This window comes from Rhagoletis zephyria, unplaced genomic scaffold, assembly GCF_001687245.7.
Source record: "Rhagoletis zephyria isolate East Lansing unplaced genomic scaffold, Rhagoletis_zephyria_1.1 Rzeph_scaffold_01321, whole genome shotgun sequence".
Classification (NCBI taxonomy): domain Eukaryota; kingdom Metazoa; phylum Arthropoda; class Insecta; order Diptera; family Tephritidae; genus Rhagoletis; species Rhagoletis zephyria.
In genome coordinates, this window is record NW_016158405.1 from 14,943 (window position 1) to 37,549 (window position 22,607).

A 22,607-nucleotide genomic window follows, 5' to 3' on the forward strand; every position below is an offset into this window, starting at 1 on the left:
GACGATACTGCACGGTGTGGTGCGTGATGAACGCTAAGCCACCACCATTATCTCGCTCGCGATCTCGACGGTGCACGTTGTACCCGGCACAATTCAACAAAGTTGAATTGCTGTGCAACTTCGTCTCTTGGACCGCAGCTATTAATATACCATGCCGACACATAAAGGCGGTTATCTCCTCAATCTTGCTCTGTAGCCCGTTACAGTTGAATTGGAGGAGCTTCATGTGGTTCGGGAGACGTGTTGTGATGTGGGGTGTGAGTGAGGTGTATGTTCTTGCCGCCGTTGGCTGTGTGTGCTGCTGGGGTGATTGCCTCCCTGTGGTGGTATTGGGGGGCGTCGCAATTGATGCCAGCGACCGGGCAGCGCAACACGGGCCCTCGAAGTTCCCCGTCCAATCTCGCGTGGTGCGCAGACCTGAACATGCCCTAAAGTGGCACCAGCCAAGGCAGGTGTTGCACTTGACTGATGTCACATTACGGAATATTCTGGTCTGACATACCGTGCAGATTGTAGGGGGAACCAAGAGTTGTTGGCGGCGGCGTGTGGGTGGTGGTGCGGTTGTGTGTGTTATGTGGTCTGTGGTGGCTGTGGTATGTTGTTGTGTTGTGGCGACTGTGTGTGGTTGCTGTGTGAGTGTGTGGGGCTGCACGGGCGGACTATGGGTTGCCGTGGAGGCTGCTCTATTTGAGCAACAGGGGTCCACGTACGACGTGGTCCACTGTCTGTGTGTCCGCAGTCCCGAGCAGACCCTGAGGTGACTCCACCCCTCGCAGGCATTACACTTGACTGAGGTGGAGTTGTGGTGTAAACGTCTTCGGCATACACAGCAGGTGTATATTTCTGGCCCAGGGTTTGACTCGATGCCAGCCCTGAGTAGGAGAATGCGTAGTGAATGTTGCCCTATGGACGGACAACTTCTGAGATACTTCGCCGACCTAAACGGGGTTAGATCGCCGAAACAACAGCCCTTGGTCGGGTGAAACCCGAGTCATTCCGGTACGTAGAACCGGCTGTCGTGGGAAGGACAGTAGAATGTTCGTTAGATACGCTGACGACCTTGTAAATACTGGTTCTGGAACTGGTGTGCCAGTGAGGATCTCAGCATAAACCCACAAATAGCTTTTCGGATACTGATCACAGATACAGACAGTGCTGGAATACTCTGATAAAGTCATGCATATATCTTGGAGTAAATCCAGCAGCCTGTAGGTATTCTCAAACTGCGGTCTGTACTTTAAGGTAATGGAATATCTATAACTTGTAGATTAAGCTCTCTGTAATACAGGGAACCCATACACCTAACCAAATGTAGAGCTTTGATACACAGATGGATATAAACTTGATAATGTTAAAACTGGGGATGGCATATTTGGGCGGAACTTCAAAAAATCGATACAATGGGTAGCTACCCAACCATCTTTCAAGGTTTGAGAAAATGCGGTTTTTTCAAGAAATCTGTTTTGGGCAGAAAGTTTCAGTATGAAATTCCAGACTCCGAGCTCTGAGCAAATACATCGGCTCAACTTTAATCCAGATATGTGCATACATTGTATACAAACTGATCAAGGATCGAAGACAAACCAGGTGCGTGCCGTTATCGACCCGGCATTAGACTTTCTTTCTTTACAGTGTGCAGATGACCCTAAGCATTTCACACGGAGGTGATAGTAATCTCAATCTGTGCGAGTTTAATTCTTTAAAAATGGCTGGAAAGACGCGTTTTCTATTACCTCTTAAGACGGTAAAGCGGTCATAAGGGACCTAACGAATAGTGTGGTTAACTCTAAGCTCGTCAAGAAGTGCATCGAAGTTCTCAAATTCTCGGGATACCTTGTCACTGCGGGATTGAAGGAAACGAGGTCGCCGTTAAACTGCTGTGGGAAGCTATGTATGTAGATAAAAGGTCTGTACTTGTGAGGTCGAAACCATTTCGGGCAATCAGTTGATCTTTCTTTGTACTTTCAATTAGCGAGCTTTAGGGGCCTTTATTGAAGGCTATCCATTCATCCAACGCCAGGTGGTAGCAGGCGCATATAAGTAAAAAATCCCGTATATTTTCTTATTGCTTTTTGGTACTTAAGGATGTCAAAACGAAAGAAAATAGGAGACCATGGTCGTCATTTCGTGTTGTTAGCATCCTAGAGTTATGCCATTTCGTCTTGGATGACATTCTACTGTACTAGTGTAGAGAAAAAAAATCAAATCAGCTGTAACCCCACATTGTATAGATGCGCCTTGTGTGCTTATATGCACATCAATTACTTGCCTCACACGTTGCCGAAAAACATACGAGAACAAACAAATACTTGTCATGCGCTTTGACACGATCACTTGGTCACTCAAGCACTCGGATCGCATAAAAGCAAACAGCACACTCTCTACAATGTCTGAAAATGTGTTCTCCATTAAAAATTTGTTCAATTTCTTTTTCGAAATTTATTTTTAGTAAACTTTTTCGTGATGCTACGCATCGACTCGATCGACCATTGACGCCACGATCAGTGCACACCCCACTAACCGCCCCCTTTCGCTCTCTACATGAGCAATATAAGCAAAAAAAAACAAAAACTTTCCATAATTCGACTGCTGAATGGATTTCCCCTTCCCGCCTGATTTCTCACATTTCTGTCCTCTAACAGAGTAAGCAAGTGGCGATCGTGTGCTGTTCCAATCGCTTATTTATTAAAAGACGGTCATAACTCAAAACAAAAAAAATGAATTTTTCATAAAATGATACAGAATTAACCCGTTATATATTGCTTCTAATTGTGTAAAAAATTCGTACTAAGGTCTCTTATAGTTTCCGCATAGGAACACAATATATGTACATATTTTTCTGCATTTTGGCAGCAAATTGAAAACTTTAAACGCTTTTCCTGAAAAATACCGCTTTTTGAGTTATAGCAATCTTCTAGTAAATTAGCGATATGTAAAACTTGTTCGCTTGGGCTCGCGTGTTTCTTGTAATGCTGATACTGCACTTTATTGCTTATTTAGTAGCCCATAATTGTAAGACTTGAAAAAACATGTGAACATCTCGTGTGGAAATATACAGCTGATAAGTCGTAAACAAATATATGTATGTATATATATTCATGAGTATTATCGCATGCACATTGACCACATATGCCTCGAACTACTTACTTATTTACATACATACATATGTATGCATATTTATATTTGTATAATTTTGTAGTTTACTCGATTGCGACTACTCAGTTTACAATGTTGTTGTAAAATTGTTTTTGTTTATTTTTCAAGCTGTTAAGCAATGGACACACGTAATTATCAGCTGTTTGTTGAGGCTATGGAAAATTCTAACGTTTATCTCGTTCTAAATAAAATACTAGTGAACACTTATTTATATTTATTTGTTGTAGAAAATGGAACGTAAGCTGTAACACTGCGCCCGCTCGCTATGACTAGAATATTGATTACAAAGTAATTGGCGGGCATCTTTTGGTAAATATTAGGCCGAAAATGTTCTTATATTTAAGATCTGCATGCTCTTGTGGCCGCACAGACGGAATATGAAATTAGAACTTTTTAAAGTTATACTGAGACAAAAAATAACGGCAAGCAAAACAAAATAACCAGCAGAATATTCGAGCCATATGAATTTTATTACGGGATACATGGATAAGGATCATGATTCAGTAATAAAAAGGTTTGGTAATAAAACAGGCTGACTTCCAAAACGTCAATTGCTTTGCATACGTACGAATTCCATTGCTATATTGAATATTTAATATATGAAATGTATATGGTTGCACTGTGTCGCAACTCTGCATATACAAACAGTTTGAATACCGCAATGTAACAGTATCCAAACATTGTATTGATTCGTTTTGGAAGTCAGCCGCAGTCTACTCACTCCCACACATAAAATCGGGTCCTTTACTTGTGCAGAATGTTGCTCATTCTAGAGTTTCTAGTTATATTAGTAGGAAAACCTAAAATTCTTCATACTAAATATTCGTTGGCATCACCTTCGTTTGCGTAATTTTCTGTAACAAGTCTAGATAACGACCGTTTAGCTATAAAATAACCAAAAATGCCGATTGATAAAACATTTTACGCTGATTTCAACGATACCAATTTTAATTGGCGCAAGTAGTTTTTATTATCACTAAATTCTTGAAACCCAAAAGTAGATCATAATAAAATATGTATATCGAATTAAAGATAATAACTTGTACTTTCTAAATAAACCTTTTTAAGTGACATAGTACAGTACATGTCGTACGGCTGGTCGAGTAATTCAAGAAACTGCGTTCAAAATTTTTCTAACACCCTCAGATTCCCAACTTATTCTTAAAAAACCATTTTTACATGACTCCCTGCACTAAATAATTTTCAACTCGGTTATTTTTTACCCCATATATGTATGTAGAAAATTTTTGGACTAATTCTGTAATTTACGGCAACTTTTATTGTTTTTTCCACTTCTAGACATTTTATGCCTAAATTTCAAAGGAAAATAGTCTCGTTTAGTCATTACTTCGAAAAGAATGTTTAATTTCGAACAAAACTAGGTACCATTTATAAAAATCAATAGACAATGAATTTTGTAATCAACTGAATTTGGTTCACTTTGAGGTTTCAGTAGTTCGTATGGAAAAATTTCAATTTGTCTCTATAAAAAATGTCATAACTTCAAAAATTTTTTTATTGATTTTAATGAGTGGTACCTAGTTTTACTCGGAATCAAGACTATTTTCTTTTGAAATTTTGGCAAAAAGTGTTGTAGAAGTGGAAAAAATATTAAAAATTGGTCTAAATTTCAAATTTATTCCAAAAATTGTCCACCTATTTACATACATACAATATGCTGTCGAAACTTCTTATTTATTAAATAGTACAAATATTCTTCTTTCTAAAGGCATATAAAAACTAAAAATTAGTTAAAAAATAATCGAGATAAAAATTGTTTGGTGTCAAAAGTCACGCGAAAATTGTTTTTTTAAGAATAAGCTGAGAATTTGAAGGTGCTAGAAGAATTATGAAAACAGTTTCGCGAATTACCCATCCAGCTCTACGAACTTTACTAGGTCACTTAAAAACTTCGTGGATTTTTTTTTTATTTCGTGTCTATTAAAAGTTAAGTGAAAGTGTTTTGCAAGTACATAAAATAATTATTTATGCGGATTTTGTATGTACGAACGAATGTAGATAAATCCCACTTCCCCCATTCTTATAATCAACTTCCTATCGACAATCAGCACTACCCTTACAAGTATGTCACGTTTGCTAACACTTAAATAATAATAGTCTAATCAAATAATAGATAATAACAAATTTCCTGCAGCCCCTAGCCCAATAGTGCATTTGCAATTGCAGATTAGAGAAATTCCTATAAGCAGATTGCTTGCACAGTGTGATGATAACCCAGATGTATGAAAATTTAATTGAAATAGAAGCTTGATCACGTGAACAACGACAGTGTGGCATTACATAAATAGATTGCTAAATAAATCCAAAGTACAAATATAAAACTAATTTATGTACGTCTCTATGTATGTATGTTTGCATTTATAATTTGTATTGATAAAACGTCTTCAAAGCCATTCTAATTTAAAAATAAAATGTACAAAATTTCTACGCACATATGTACATATGTATGTATGTATTTAGTTAATTTTAGCACACAACGCGATAGTAATCAAACAATTTATTTATAGCATTCATTAAGTGCACGAGGATTGTAAAAATGGAAACTTAACATATACATACTATGTACATAGATATTCATATGTACATGCGTATGCAGGTATGTACACCTTCCTCATTGAAGTAGTTAAGAAAATTCGCTGAATTGTTTTTTTTCGGTTGAGCGCACAAGTTTTCCGTGCAAAGAAGAATGGGCTGCTAAGCAAAATATACTGTAATATTCACAGTTCGTGACAATAAACGACCGACCTTCCTATACAATTCGCGTCTCGTTCGGTACTGTATTACGAGAATGTTTCTATAAAAAACACAATCCTATACTAAAATATATATAAGTACTTAAATTGACGTACTCGTACGCTTGTAAGTACACGGGCATTGGTCAACTATGAAAAACTTGTGTGCACCAGGGTCACTACACTCCGTTGCAAAATTATAAGAGCGCCACATATTAACAAGTCTTGACTATTTATTTTTATATTATTTCATTCCAATTATTTTCTTATAAAAATAAAGGTCATATAATAAACACCATACTTCAATCTTTGTGCAAAAATTATAAAAATTCAGCAAATTTTCACCAAAATTTTACACTTTTTTAAAAGAATTTTTGGAAAGTTTTGCATATGCAGCTTTATAGCCCATTCAGTTCTAGTATAATAAAGAACAAGTTTTAAGTGGCTACCAAATATAATTAATTTTTGGCAATTATTTTTATTTTTTGTTAACGGTGTCACTCATTTTATTCAATACAATGTATGTTCGAAAATTTTTATAAGAAAATAATTGAAATTAATAATATAAAAATAAATAGCCAAATATTGTTAATATGTAACGGTCTTATAATTATGCAAAGCAGTGTAGTCCGACAACAGCGCGATCTTCACGTGATCCACACGCGATAGCAAGGCTGTTTCATAGCGCACATGCTGGCAAAACTATTTATATATGTGAATGTACATATGTATGTACATTCATGAGCATTTGCCATGTAGGAACATTTTAAGCTAGTATTTTACCCACTTAAACCCACTTTTGCTACTTCAATTAAGTTTAACAACATTCCAGACGTGAAGACCTCCTAAAATCGCACATGATCCCACTTTGCTCCCACTGAGAATGCTCCGCCTTATATTGTAAAATTACCATAAAAAATATTCTCGCACAAAAGATATGACATTAAGGAGAAGTTGGATGACAACATTACGGTATCTCCATCACAACCAAAAACATGAGCAGACAATGTCATTAAAATGCTGAAATTGGNATATGACATTAAGGAGAAGTTGGATGACAACATTACGGTATCTCCATCACTCCATCATCTGAAATTGATTTAGAAAGGTAGCACACTGAAGCTAATTCCGGTATTCAGTAAGCAGTCTCTAGTGACTAGTGGAGACTTTTCGTCTTTTTCGTAGATTTTTAAAACTATTTGGTATTCCGTAAGCTGCTTCATGTCTCTAGTCTCAACAAATGTCACTTAGTTGTAAGCTGGCCGTGAGCAAGTCACAAAAAGAAAAATATGGATTAAAAGATAACTGATTTCTATTTTACTCTAAGAAGCCCGAAAATGAAGCGAGGAAAATTTTTTTAACACTAATTTCATTAAAAAAATAAACCTAAATACATACTTTAATATCATAAAAACTAAATGAGTTTGAAGTCAGTTAAAAAATACAAAAACTTAAATTGGTTGTCATATAAAAATTTAGGAGTACCGTTAATTTCTTCTTGGTCAAATACTCGGACCTAAACCAAATTAGTATGTGACCACCCTTGAGGTACCGATAAAAAAGCGAATTATCGAAAACGGTTTACGTGTTCTAAAAGAAATATTCCTATGAGTTGATAGCTTTCCCTTTTTTTAAAGTCGGACAAAAAAAAAAAAATAAGTTAAAAACAAAGAAAAAATCCGCTGCCCGAGGACTCGAACGTCGGATCTCTCGAATGACATTCATAAATGTGTGCTATCAGCTGACTATTTCTATTTGTTTTCACCACACATATTTAGCGAACTTTTTGTGACTTTCTCTTCCTGAATACCCAAAAAATCTCATGTCACAAAAAGAGTCACTAATTGATAGTCTCAAATTTAGTGACTTCAGATGAGACTAACTTACTGAATACCAACATAAGTGCTGTCTTAACCCCCAATAGGTGCTGAGTGCGGACTTTCACATTGCAACATATTTACCCGAGATTCCAAAACTGAGCAATCGTCAATGCTTTCGTGGAGAAAATACCGCGTTATTCCAAGCCGTGGTACTTGTGTTCCCCAAGACAATTTACCAGAGGTGGAAAATAAGTAGCGAAGTAGGATTTTACTTGTCACTAGTGACAGCCAAGCTACACTCAAGGCATTGATCAGCGCACTAATTATTTGCTTTCAAACTACTAAGTTTAGCAATGCATGTCTCGTTTAAATTATGTTGGATATCATAATGAATTTATTTTACTCTAGGTGCTCGAGAACATTTGGTAAGGAGGCAGCTGGTATTCCTTGCGCCACAACTAATTATAATACTCCCACCTTCTTTTATCGAAGTCAGCGTCAGAAACTGGGTGCATATATTTGTATATCAGCATTGACTGGGAAACTAAGAGTGGTTGGGTGGATGTTACCTTCAATCTCAAAAGATCTAGCTAGATGTTCGCTTTTGTTGAGCAGATGGGACTGCAGACAACTTGTGGAACTATTGACTTGTCGCTTCTCGTGGCATAAGCACTTGACTATAATAGGCATAGATTGCAATCCCATTTACACTTCCTACCTTGAAGAGGATGCGACAGCGCGACACTTTTTGTGTTCTTTTGCAAAAATTGGGTATGAGCCATTTTATCGCGACGTGTTGAGCGAGGAACACCTGAGTTGCTTTTCGTCAAACATCTGGTCCGATTTATTTGTAGATCGTTTATTTTTAAAACAAATTAAAGTTAACACGAAAACAGTACAATGGACGGCATATGTTTAGTAGTTTGAATGCTATTTTTCGCGCGCTGATGGAAAGTAATTTTACAGAACTATTAAAAAGAATTAATGAAGTTGGGATTCCCATAATTTGAACTCGAAATCCAGGCGACACGCAGAGATATAAAAACTTGATTTGCCTGGATGTAAAACCGTGTAAAGGTTAAAAAATTTGGAGCCCATTTTAGAATGGTTCAAAAGGACCCGAGGTCAAATGCAATCCGAACTAGCAAATGAAACCACAGCAACACCAACCACCACAAAAAATATGCGAATTGCTTCTTTACAAAAAAAAGGTAAAGTAATCATAGTTCAAAGCTTTCAGCTCATTAAATTTTCTATAGGGTTTGTACGCATGCCTGCTAAAGTGTGTAGTCTGGCGATCAGCGTTCGTAGTACTGCTCACATGGCTGCTATATAACATCATATACTCACAATACAGTTTATAATTTATGCTCGCCCAGCTAAATAAATTTGCTTACGAATTTATTTAAGGCAGTTAGTTTAAGCAAACACTAGACTTTAGACCGCTAAACGACGACACACATTTTTGTTGATAAGGAAATATTTACGAGCTGGTTATTTAATCAAATTTATTAGAGTGCGACTAATCATGCGTACCATTTATTTGTCCATCTTCATAAAATGGTAAATGTATTTTTGATAATGCAAATGTAGCCTCCAGTACATACCAGTTTAACTACTCGTATAAAGCTTTTGTGGCTTTATGAACTTTGTATGTACAAGTAAAGTAGTATGTATATGAACTCATAAAATGTGATTAGTTTGCACTAAAAAGAACTAAACGGACTAGATTTGTTTCTACTTTTTCATTATCTCTTTTTTCTTGTTTATTTAAAAATAAAATGTTTCATCACCGATCCTTGGCAGCGCGCGCCAGAAACGTGATTTCGTAATATCACTGCGCAAAAACATTTTTTATATAAAATATTTATGTGTGCCAATTATTCATTTATGTGTGTTTTTTTTTAACTTTGACGTCAGTAGAAAGTATAGACGTGCTTATAGTAAAAGGTTAATGAATAGTGCGCAATTGCGTCAGCAAAAAGCTGTGAGGGGCTTGCCACTGATTAAATCTTCTGTAAAGGTGAAATTTTCGCGCTTAGTTACCCTTGACTAGAGTGTATACAGTTAGGCTGTGCCCTACGCTCTCAGGTCGGCGACTACGGATCAACAATATTGGGACGCTCTTTGACAGGATTAGAACTATAAATTCAAACCTCTATATTTCCTGCCTTACCGGGATTGAGAATGACAACAAGACTGATAACAGCGCGCGATAAAAACCAATAGATTTCAAAACACACGTAACAATCAATATACATACTTACAGAAACTATGGGTCGGATATATTGAAACTGCGTTTTTATTTTTTTTTCTCTTACATCATGATTTTTCAAAAGGACTTTCAAATTTACAAAATATGATTAATTCAAAAAAATATATAGCAATACAGAATAATAATATGGGTACCAAATGAAAGAGAAAATGTAAGTCTTTTTGTCTACAGGGCGAATAGGTATTGAAAATTTCCTTTTCATTAGTTTTATTTCTTTGAGTATTTAAAGTTAGAATAGCGTAATTCGAGGATGTGGTCTAGTGTATAGTAGTCCTTTTTTTTCAAAAATACATGTTGCAAGCATAAAAAACTTTTTTTGATTTTACAGACTTTTCTCTTTTATATGATGCCAATTTTTTATTCTGAATTGCACTGAGTTATAAAAAAAAAATGAATTAATTATATATTTAAAATATCAAAATTCTTTTAGTGTCAAAGAAAAAACTAAAAACATAGTTTTACTATTTTTGGCCCGTATTTTCGCTTATTACGAAAAAATTATAATTTTAGGTGAATAAAAATAAAAATAGATTTTGTTGTGTTGATTGTTATTTTACTTCATAATTTGAGGCCTTATGGGAGTCCACGTACGTATGAATTTTTATTTTTAATTTTAGTGCATTTGAATAAACCAAACGACCCTCCAGTAGTTAGCAAAACACGTGATTCATTGTTTAGTCGCTTTCTTTGCAATGGAATTGTACCAAGCCCCCAAAAAACCACGTATACACGTTTTTAGGTGCATTAGGGTGTCACGAAACAATTCGTTTTCGAAATTCGATATACGCATCCTCTTAATTTTTCATTTGCTCAGCTGGCGAAAGATACAACAGTCTATAATGAATGACATTAGTTCGCTCTAACGACAAAATAAATTTTAAATGTCCTACAGCTGTGAGTGATATAAGGTCTGGGCCGTCGAAAAGACTGTCTCTAATAGTTTAATTATCAGATTGAAGAGATAGATATTTGCTATAACTTTGAAATTTTTCATTGAGACTGATAAAAATAGTGCAGCGTTTCCACAACTACGAGCTTCCACTCTTCACAAATGGATCTAAAATACACTTGGAAACCAGATTAAACTTACAAGTTTCTACATTCCTGAAATAGTTTCAGAATGAGATCTATGCAAAGTAGGTAAATGTTTTTGTTATAGACATTCAGTCTACGAGCTCATATCGGCAAGAAAATTCTTATAATTCCTATTTAAATGAGAACAAAGATTTATTAAAATATTTTAAAAGTGCAACTTACAAGACATAAATTAATTTTACAGTTCTCTGCATCTTTTTTGTTAACTCCCAAGTTTGAATAATATGTTATTATAAATATACAATGAAAAATATTTGTATGTTTTGTGAACTAGTCCAGTAAAACTGTTACGAATTCATGAACTTGTTATTATTTAAAAAAAAAAATGTGTTATGGTTTTATATAATTAACAAAATTTTAATAAAATAAAATTGAAGTTTTTTTGTTATGAAATCTGTAATAGAGGTATATCTAGAAAAGAAGATTTTTTTCCAGTTTCAATAACCCTTTTATGGGCTTTTTTGGAGATTTTACCATCACTTGGAAGATATAACCAAAATGAGTTTGAATGATTTTAATGTTTTTCATTAATTCATTCGCATTATTCCATTTGAAGGTAGAACATTTAAAACAAAATGTATATTNTTCCTATTTAAATGAGAACAAAGATTTATTAAAATATTTTAAAAGTGCAACTTACAAGACATAAATTAATTTTACAGTTCTCTGCATCTTTTTTGTTAACTTCCAAGTTATAAATACATATACAAGCGAAAATATTTGTATGTTTTGTGAACTAGTCAAGTAAAACTGTTACGAATTCATGAACTTGTTATTATTAAAAAAAAATGTGCTATGGCTTTATGTAATTAACAAAATTTTAATAAAATAAAATTGAAGTTTTTTTGTTGTGAAATCTGCAATAGAGGTATATCTAGAAAAGAAGATTTTTTTCCAGTTTCAATAACCCTTTTATGGGCTTTTTTGGAGATTTTACCATCACTTGGAAGATATAGGAAGATATAACCAAAATGAGTTTGAATGATTTTAATGTTTTTCATTAATTCATTCGCATTATTCCATTTGAAGGTAGAAAATTTGAAACAAAATATATATTCATAACTTACAAAATTCAAAACGTTGAGTGTTTTGTATATGATGTAGAATATTAAAATCTACTGCACTCTGTTTGGCTAGAAGTTTGAATGAACTCATGCAGAAGTCTATGTAGTGTGTACATAATTTCGCAAAACGATTCCCTTAATGTTCTGGTCCACCCCAATGTTCATACATATCAAATAAGAAAGCGTTAAAGGCCTATCACAACGGACAAATAACAATATGATGTGATGGTATTATTACAACAAACAAACAAATATACATATGTATGTATGTGTATATTTACATATGTATGTACATATGTACGGGTAGACGTTCACAGCAGTAATTTTCCGACGATGTTTATTTTATTTGCTCTTTGTATTTTTTTCTTCTTCTGAGCAAATATCATTGAAAGTGACCATTGGCGACAGCCAAAATGCAACTGAACACGTGAATAACTCGTGCTTCGCGCCGAAAACTAAGGTAAAATACAGATATAAATGCTTTGCATTTTGCACAAATAAAATAAGTTTTTTCGGCGTAATTTAAAAATACATGCGGAGGTGTTATTACGCGACACCAAATGGTTGTTGTAGTTAGTATGCTTGGATAACCAGTCACCCTGTTAAAGAGTCAGTGATTCACGGCTGTATCTACTGTGCGCGATCTCAATTACCTGCTGATTGCAGAGCGGAAAATACCCAAAAAAAAAATTGTTGTGCGCTGGTCACAAATGATTGAAAGTAAAGAAAACATATGTGTGTATGTGTGGATAAGCGTGCGGAAATTATAAAACGTGCGGAACCAGCCACCAGCAACAATAGCAATAGCTGCATTTACAATGCAGCAAGCGATGAAAGACTTTCTACCGCAGCGTTGTTAAGCCGAAAAATGTCACAACTCGATGTTATTGTTTTGCACATTCTTTGCTGGTTATCTTTTGTCTTCTTTGTTTTCTAAAGCATGTGCATTTTATGTATAGATGCGTGTATGTACATTAGGGTGGTAAAAAAAAATAAAAATTTAAGTCGGAATTTTAAAGCTCGCCCTGATTGCCTATACCAAAAAATATAAGCCTTTTTTATTTTGAAATCAAAATATATTTAGAGGTCGCTCAAAGTGCTTAAAGTTTTCCATGTATTTTATGTAAGGAAACAATTTTTTTTTTTGTAGATATGGTATGAAATTCTTGAAAATCAACCGGGCTGGCTGTCCAGGATATTGTGGAAATGGTCTTGAATTTGCACTTGGAATTGCATTTGCAAATATTATGCTTACTACCATGGCAACCGTTGCATTTTATTGTTGTGAATTTACATATGCACAGATAATATTTCTCGATCGCCAAAGTCTGTTTCTCTTCAGGAGACTACAATTATAGTACCAATTGCTTATTTTACCATTTTTTAATGCTAACGACTTTTTGGGCCCTCCATTGCATTTTTGGTTTTTTGGGGGCCCTATAAAATCAGTTAATAACAATAAAATGTTAAATAAACCATTTGCTATTATTGCTGATAGTCTTCTGAAGAGACACAGAGTTTTCCTACCTGCACTAAAATTCTGATTTTCCTTTTTTTTCGCCACCCTAATGTACATTAGTACATACATACATATGTGTATTTACTTATGCCGATTTCGTTTCTAGCGAAAAATGCAACCTTCTCTTTGCCCTCTACGCACAAACACTAAGGTGAGGGCGATGAAAAGCCAACATTTTTTGTAGAATCGAAATCACCATTAGAGATTTCGATTTTTGAATCGAATTTTTTCCTGTTGATAGCATATCAATTGCCTAAGGTTATTATTTTTATTTGATGTTATTTTAAGCTAATCTCAACAAGCGATTTTAAGTACGTAGAGAGCTATTAATTTGCTAATTTGCTATAAAAAAATACACAAAAAATGCAAAGCGAGAAATCAAAAAAAGGAAACCACATTAAACATTTGGTTCATTGCCAGGTGCCAAGTTGCTGAGCGATATCATCAAAACACATACATTTTTCACAAAATTTTCTTTTTGCAGAATTGCATCTAGATGGTCTAAGGGGATTTCTGCATCAAAACGAAAATTTTTGAAAAATATGTCGCTTACGTTTTTTTTCTGGCGGTTAGAGCTCGATTGTATGTACATTAGACTGAATGGATAGCCATACGAAAGAAAATATATTTCAACCACTTACGCACCTTACTATGAGATAAAAATAACGGCTCTACTATAGATTAGTGGTTGTGAAGGATTCTACAATTTGCCGTTGATTACGGACGTTTATTTTATGGGAAGCTTTTGAAGACAGACATTTACTAAATAGGAGGTTTCCCTTTTGCCCACCCAGGGGCGGTCGCGGTGAGAAATACAAAACCTTTTTCTAACGCCCTTGTGTGTTGCACTGTCCAAATATCTAATCTGGGGTTATTCATTTCGTGTTTGGGGAAGTAAAGGAGTGAGACTTTTATTTATTTTTTAAATCAATCGATCGCTGTTCGATGTCTAACAAAAAGGAATTGAAATGTTTGTTAACTGGTTAAAAAAAAAATTATTTTTTAATGTATTTTATTGTTGTAAACCGAATATAAAATAAAAAGATAACCTGATAAACAGACAGGTGTGAACATCCACAAGCCTTCTCGGTACATTTTAAACTTAAGCATTATTTTTATATAAATAACTGGTTTTTAAAGGTTTCGCACCATTTTTTCATTTTATTTTAAAACTTGAAAGCAATAATTATTTTTAAAACAAAATAAGAAATTTTTTTTTAATTTTTTAAATGCAAATTAAAAAAACGTCTAAATCCTTAGAATTTAAAATTTATCTATGTATGTTTTTATTTGCTCGAACAAAACCACTTGTTTTCGTCCACGCTGAATTTTTAGTTTGAAAATGAAGGCAATAAACTCTTATGTTCGATCTTTAAAAAATTTTCTAATTTTTTACACTCAAATTAAGTTACTTAATTGCGCTTGATACTCATCATTTTCAGTTTTCGAATTGTGAGCTAACAAATACATATGTAAATATGTATATATAATTGTTTAACAAAACTTACCATGCGCTACATTATTTATACAATCCAAGTAACGATTGCCCATCTCATCGAACATATACTGACCCTGGCCGCGTACAATTTTCAAGGGATCGGAACGATAGAATAGTTGGCAAGCTTGGCTGTTGAGTTGCACAGTCAATCATTGCAGGAAATTTGTATAATATTTATTAAAGTATAGTTATTTAATTTTTTTCAGCAACGACGAATCCATAAATTTGACAATAGGAGTACATAGAAAAGTGAAAGAAAACAAAAAAAAAAATGTTTTTTTTGTTGTGCTGTGCAAGAAAATACATATGTATGTACATACTTATGTATGTATGTATGTATTGAAGTTACATTAAAATAGTAAGTAATAGGAAGCTAAATAATTTTAAATATTTCTGTATAAAAATCCTATAAAATATATATATACTAAGGTATATGTATGTATATGAAAAGAGATAATAAAAATACAAATAAAGAATATGTGAGTATTTACAGTAGGTTGGTGCAAAAATGCATGTGAAAAAGTAAAGTTGGAATTGTTTTGCTCTCGCCCACTAGGATTGTTTTATACCGAAAAAAGATACCTCTATTTTTTTTTATTTTGAAATCGAAAAATATTTATAGTTCGCTCGAAGCGCTCAAAGTTTTCCATGTAATTTATATGGGAAAACCCACTTGGTATAGAATTCTTGAAAATAAATACTTTTCGATCGGAAAACTCTGATCCTCTTCAGGAGATTCCCAATAATAATATCCAATTATTTTTGTAACCATTTTCTCATAGCAACTATCATCTAAACGGGTAAATGCCTCGTAACTATGTAAACCTCGTAAACTTACTTGATTTTGTATGGAAAATCGGTTTATTTACAATGAATATATTTTATAGGTCCCCCATAACCCCCAGAAGTAGCAATAGTGGGATAAATAAAAAATATTTAGTATTAAAAAATTGTTAAATAAACAGTTATGTACATATTGTTATTGGAAGTCTGCTGAAGGGGACCAGAGTCTTCCGATCGAAAAATATTGATTTTCAAGAATTCCATAACATTTCTATGTAAAGTTGTTTTTTCCCCATATAAAATACATGAAATACTTTGAGCAGTCTCTAAAAAATTTTTGATTTCAAAATAAAAAAGGGGCATTCTTTTTCGATATAGAACACTCCTATGGGGTGAGGGCATTTAAATTCCGACTTTACTTATTTTGGACCACCCTAATGTACAGTCATGTGGAAAAACAATAGTGACATGTTATTTTGACCAGTTCTGGCTATTTTTCTTTTATTAGTTTAATGTTTTTTTTTTATTTTTTTTTGTATAATAAATATAGCTCATTACAAAAATTTTGCGTATGTATGCAGTTTTATAGCCCATTAAATTCTAGCTTAATAAAGTGTAAGTTTCGCATTGATTTTTGATACATTTTTTTCACTGACGGTGTCTCGCCTTTTCTTTCATACAAAGTACCTTCGACAATTTTTTTTGTATGGAAGAAAATAATAACACCATCTACAAAAAATACCAAAACTAAAAAAATCTTAATAAAAGGTTTGTGGTTGTTGTAAAATTTTGTTGAATTTTTCTAATTTTTGTATTTACAATTGTATGTTACAAATTAAATAACCAAAAGAAAAATGGCCAAAACTGTACAAAATGTCGCGTCCTATTATTTTTCACATCACTGTATGTATCGACTAAATTTTGTATGGGGCACCCCTTTATTTTGTGCTGCGTACAAAATAAAGACATCAACGAAGATTTTAAATTTTTAGGAGTCGCTACTAGGGTTTGAAAAAAATTAAATTTTTTGATCGAAAAAATTCGACAAAATTTTGACTTGAATTCAGATATTTGTGACATATTACTTAATTTTATTGAATTTTTGCTATTAATTTTTTTCTTTTTTAATTTTCGGGTAAGTCTTTATTTTGTATGTACACCCACCGGAATATGTTTCCGTAGAGTTTTTTTTTTAATCTTTTCAAGGTTCTTCGTAATAAATTATTTTCGTTAATTTTTAATAGCAACATTCTGCTTCAAATGGCATAGAAATCAATGATTCAAAGTTTTTACAAAATTTAGGAAAATTCGACAAATTTTTTCCAAAACTTTCAACTTTTAAACGAAATTTTTTAGAATTTTTTGAGTATGCAGTTTTGTAGTTTACTCAATTTCAGTGTAATAAAGTGCAAGTTTTAAGCTGCCACTGATTTTTGAGATTTTTTTACTGACGCTCTTCGGCATTTTTTCCCATACAAAAAACACTATCACGCATTCGTTATATGGAGAAAATGAGCCACATTATCAGCAAAAAAAATTCTCAAAAATCAACGGTAGCTTATAGCCACTATAAACTTGCACTTTGTTATACTGAAATTGCGTAAACTATAAAACTGCATACTCAAACAAATTCTACAAAATTTTGTTTAAAAGTTGAAAATTTTCGAGAAAATGTGTCGAATTTTCTTAAATTTTGTAAAAACTTTAAAGCACTACTTTATATGTAGATTTGATGTAGAATTAACTATATTTCTATTAAAAATTAACGAAAATAATTTGTATGTAAGCCCAAAAAGGGGGCCCGCCACGTGTAGCATTTGAAATTGCCTCAGTGTCGAGCGACAGTGGCTCGTAGGGAGCTGGTGGGGAGAGTGGTGCTCCAACATATTGTAGTCGCGAAATTTCAACTTTTTCTCGCCTTTGTAAGCGATCACGATCTTTTACGTTGATGTCGATCGCCAACGAGTGATAGACAAACATTTATATATGTACAGTTGATAAGCTTTAGCCACAATTTGTTTGCATTGGCATTGTTTTTTTTGTGGTGTTAATTGTTAAGCACCTTATTTTGCGCTTTTGCTTTAATTGCAAATTTATTAATTATGTACTTATTTGTTAGATTATAATTAATAAACAAGAGAATGTTTTGAAATTTATTTGATTGTGCAAAATGCACTAATAACAGGGCATTCATTATCATTTTACTTAGTGACGGCATAGCAACGCTGCAAAGGTGACAGAAGTTAAGTGTAGTTTTTTGTGTGAAAAGAAACGTTGCTTACAAAAGTGCAAAAAAAGCATTAGGGCGTTATTTTCGATTCTCTTCAACCGAACTTGCGCTTAGCCTTACAATTTCTCTGCTGGGTAGATACGTATGTGTTTATTGTTGTACGTTTAAACGCACAGAGGCGACGGAGCAGTGAAAGTGGGTAGGCGCAGGCGTACAAAGGATGCTGCGTGCTTTAAGCAACAAAACAAAACTNTTCTCTGCTGGGTAGATACGTATGTGTTTATTGTTGTACGTTTAAACGCATACAGGCGACGGAGCAGTGAAAGTGGGTAGGCGCAGGCGTACAAAGGATGCTGCGTGCTTTAAGCAACAAAACAAAGCTTTTTTTTTAGATTTTCCTTTTATTTTTCCCATGTCGTTTTGCCTGCTTTTGCGTCTACATATTGTACTTGATTCGCTTAGTGTTTATTGTAGTTAGTACGAAGGATACTTTTTTATCCTCCCCTCAGCCTTTGAGTGTTTGCCCACTTGGCGCAGTGAGTTTGGCGCCTTTCATGACCTTGATAATGAAATCTCTTCAAGGCAACGACCTTGCACCGGAATAAGCCGCATGGCACACGTACTTATTCAGTATACTACTTGAGTGAGAGTGTCATACATAAGTACATATATACTTAAATATATACAGGTATATAAACTTGTAGTATGGACTTAAAAGCTGTTAAGTACACAAACATCTGGTTGCTTCTGCTTGTTTCAAATTGTGGGCGCCCACAAACCAGAACTCTCAGTAAAAGATATTAATTTACATAAATGTTATAAAAGGAGCAGAAATATACGAGTTAAATTTATTTTAATGATTAAAAAATGTAATTTTTTATTTTTACTTTTTATGACGTTTGCGGGCTGCGTAGAACTGAATTATGTAATCTAAAGAAAGGTTCCGGTAAAAGGAAGAGGCCAAATGATCACGAAAAGGCAAAGACAAATATCCTTTCCGAAGCTCCCAGTAAAACTCGCAACTACCAACAAATTCAGTAAATCTTACTTAAAATTATTTTTTATAATATGAGAACTCTTTTCTTTATTGAGACGGAAACGATCAGCAAAACAAAACAGAATAACTGAATGATGCGGAAGATAGGTGGGTTCAGGATTGAATATTTAGTCCCGCGCTCACTACAGCTCAGAGAAAAAAGTCACAATGCTTCCAAGGAAATTTATTGTTTAGGCTGATCATCTGCATTTGCGACAAAAAAGCAGCTCTTTTGTGACATGAAGACATGGTCACAGAAGGGCTTACTTTCGTTCTTACGCTTATATGAAGTAGGTTTGGGGTGGTTTAGGACTTAAATTCACCAATCCACCACTGTCTCAAAGCTAAGGCGTAAACAGAGGTACTACACATTCATTAAAAGAGAAATTAAGGTAACCAAGAAAGTGGCCAAGACCTTCACTTAAGAATGCTAATGAGCAGGGTTCCAGATAATTTAAAACTTTTAACTAAGTCGTTTTTCGACATTTTGTTGCCAATATTTGATAAAAAATATTTAACGGAAACTTTTTTTATTGTGGATTTGTTAAATTGGGGATGAAAATTTACTGGCAATTAAAAAGAAAATTTTTTTGTCACTTGCGCAGCAAATAAAATTGTACAAATTTTTAAAGATACGTTTTCAAACTCTTAAACGCCTTTTTATTTTCTTTTTTTTAATAAAATATAAAAACGATTTTGGAAAACAAAAAACAGCAAATTTTTGGCAAAGTAAAAACAAACACAACTGTTTTTTTTACACACCTGCAAGAATAATTTTTTTTTATTCAATTTAAAAATGTTTTTTTTGTTTTTTAACTATGAAAGAGATTTTTTATTTGCATTATACAAGAACATTTTTCGAATCAAAATCTAAAAAGTTTTGAGGAAACTCTTAAAGCTCTTTTTTAATTGCGAAAATGACTTTCTTTTTTGAATTAGGGAAAATATTTTCTGACTAAGATTTTTGTTGATTTCCCATTGCGAAGTTTAAAAATCAAAATCTGACATTGGTTTAAACCATATCATCTTTTGGTTTCGAAATTTTTATTTAAAAAAATTCAAGATTTTTTGCATATAAAAAATTTAGAACAACCTCGCGATTTTTTTGTTTGAAGATTTGATATTTTTTTTTAGTTACGGAAAACGTTTTTTTTTTAACATATACACGAACTTATACTAGCAAATAAAATAAATTTTTACTTCCCCATCAAATTCTCAATTGTCTAATAATACGATTTTCACACTCCTTAAACCTGTTTTATTTTTGAGAATTTTGTTTAGAGGCCAACTTTTTTGATAATAAGTAAATGTTTTCGCTATTTATGTAATATTTTTACAGCAAATTTTTAAACAAAAGGATTTTTATGAAAATCTGACAACTGGTTAAAGCCACATCATCTTTTTGTAGCGAACAATTTTATTACAAAAATACAAGTTTTATTTTCAAGTATGTATTAAAAAAATAATACATAAATAAAAATTCTTGGCAAACTAAAAACAAACTTAGTTATTTGCTTTATTTAATTTTGAATTTTTGTTTTTTTCTATTGTTATTAGATTTTATTTAAACTAAATAAAAAGCAAAAATTTCGTTTTTCCATTTTTAAAACCGTCGTCTAAATGACTATAGATTTCTCTGGCGGTTGAAAAATATAGGAAGCAACATTTTTGGTCTTCAAATAAGGGGAGGTTAGCAATTCGTTGATATAAATCTTTTTAACTAAGTACATATTGGCATCGTATTCGTAAAAAAATTTAGCTAAAATTATAGTTTATTTAATTAAACTTCACCGCTCAGAAATTTTTTAATTCGGTTTGCAATAACAAATCTCAAAATTTTTGAAATAATTAAATGACTTCGAAATCAACCGATTATTGTAACCAGAAAAATATTTATATTTATTTCTCATAAATTTTTAGGGTAAAAAAAAAATTCAAAGAGAAATATTTATCATTTTGTTAATTAACAAACACGGGATTTCACTTTTTTAATTTACGTAAGATAGTTAAAATACTTCGCTTTCAAAACCAGTTAAAATTATTCTAAGTTAAATATTTTCCGTATATAAAATCACCTCTCAATACTTACATAAATTTAAATATAATCGTAAACGTCCTTACCCGATATGTTTATTCCGCAATTTGATGGTGTCCGACTTGGACAACTTCTCGCTCATGGCCGACTCCAACTGTTCGCGCGTGAAAGACATTTTTCAAAAACTGTTTGTTTATACTTTTCCAAATTTTAAGAAAGCGGGGGAACACTTAAAACTTTATAAGTCACTTTATATTCGCAAATATTTTAGGTAGTATGTTGCTAGCAACTGATTGCTACTACCGCGTCCACTGCCTGTCAGCAACTGATTTCAGAAAATTGTCGTTGCTCTGTAGATACGTGTAGGTACCAGTCGCGTAATTTTTTGCTTCTGCGCCTGACGTACTTGTGCTTCTTGCCTGCTGACGCTCAGCTGTTCTGGGGCTTGCCTGTTGCCAGTGAATGACGAATACGTTGGGTATGACCAGTGTTTTTATATGTGGCGGTTTAAACGCCGGATGGGCATGCAGGCAGGCAGGCCCGGCTAGCGAGCGAGCGATAGGCGGCCGGCGTTAAGGCATTCGTAAGCAAGTAAGTAGGCAGGCAAACAGGCAGGCAAACAAGCAAGCAAGCAGACAGGCCCGGTTAGCGCGCTTTATAGTGAGCTATGCATGTACGTAAGTAAGTAAGCGTGTATGTATGTTTGTTTTGCATGTAGAACGCTCACTTTAGATTTGGTGCCTCTGGTTGTTGGGTTTATTGGATTGGCGACGACGACACTTTTACTATTATTACTGGCGTTAAGTCGCACTCTACTACATACTGATTTACGCATCAGCACTGCAATGTCCGTCCCGTAATCTGTCATCTACCCACATACTTTCACATACATAAGTACTCCCCAACTTGGCGCTTACTTAGTCAGTCAACGATTGTGGCGTAGTTTGCCGCTGGCTTGGATTTCTGTTATCAGTGCTCTGTGCCTGCGCTAAATCTATTGCAATTCAGTTTACTCTTCATTCATTTATTATTGTTGTTTAAATTCTTAAATCCAAATGCGCGCGAACTGAGTAATCCCGCAGCTGATAAGTGATAAACAAATGAGTTTGTGCATATAAAACTTTTTTAAATAAACCAATAAACTGTGGAATGAATTGACGATTTAGCAAATGGATGATGGAGCGGACGGACAAAGTAGCAGACGTGCTACACCGACGTTAGGCGTGTATACTAATGGCGCTACTTGCAGCAAAATATCATCTAAAGGTTTCGGTGCTGTGACGCTTGAGTTCTATTTCCGAATACATAATAATAATAATAATAATAGATTGGCACTTACACAT

The 22,607-nt window shown here is 33.7% G+C and overlaps 1 protein-coding gene across 2 annotated transcripts in view; it reads right to left on the reverse strand.

The window, feature by feature from the left end:
• The window catches only part of LOC108363633 (alanine--glyoxylate aminotransferase 2-like), a 26,085-nt gene extending 4,343 nt beyond the window's left edge, over window positions 1–21,742 (reverse strand). Inside the window, exons 1-2 of one of the 2 annotated variants that reach the window (XM_017617056.1) lie at window positions 21,351–21,742; window positions 15,191–15,309 (exon numbers count right to left, since the gene is read on the reverse strand). In XM_017617056.1, the coding sequence (XP_017472545.1) occupies window positions 15,191–15,309; window positions 21,351–21,439 (208 nt within the window). In that variant the 5' untranslated portion in view covers window positions 21,440–21,742. The remainder of the gene's footprint in view (window positions 1–15,190; window positions 15,310–21,350) is intronic. The other variant, XM_017617057.1, reaches the window with a different exon arrangement.
• Between the last annotated feature and the right edge of the window lie 865 nt (window positions 21,743–22,607).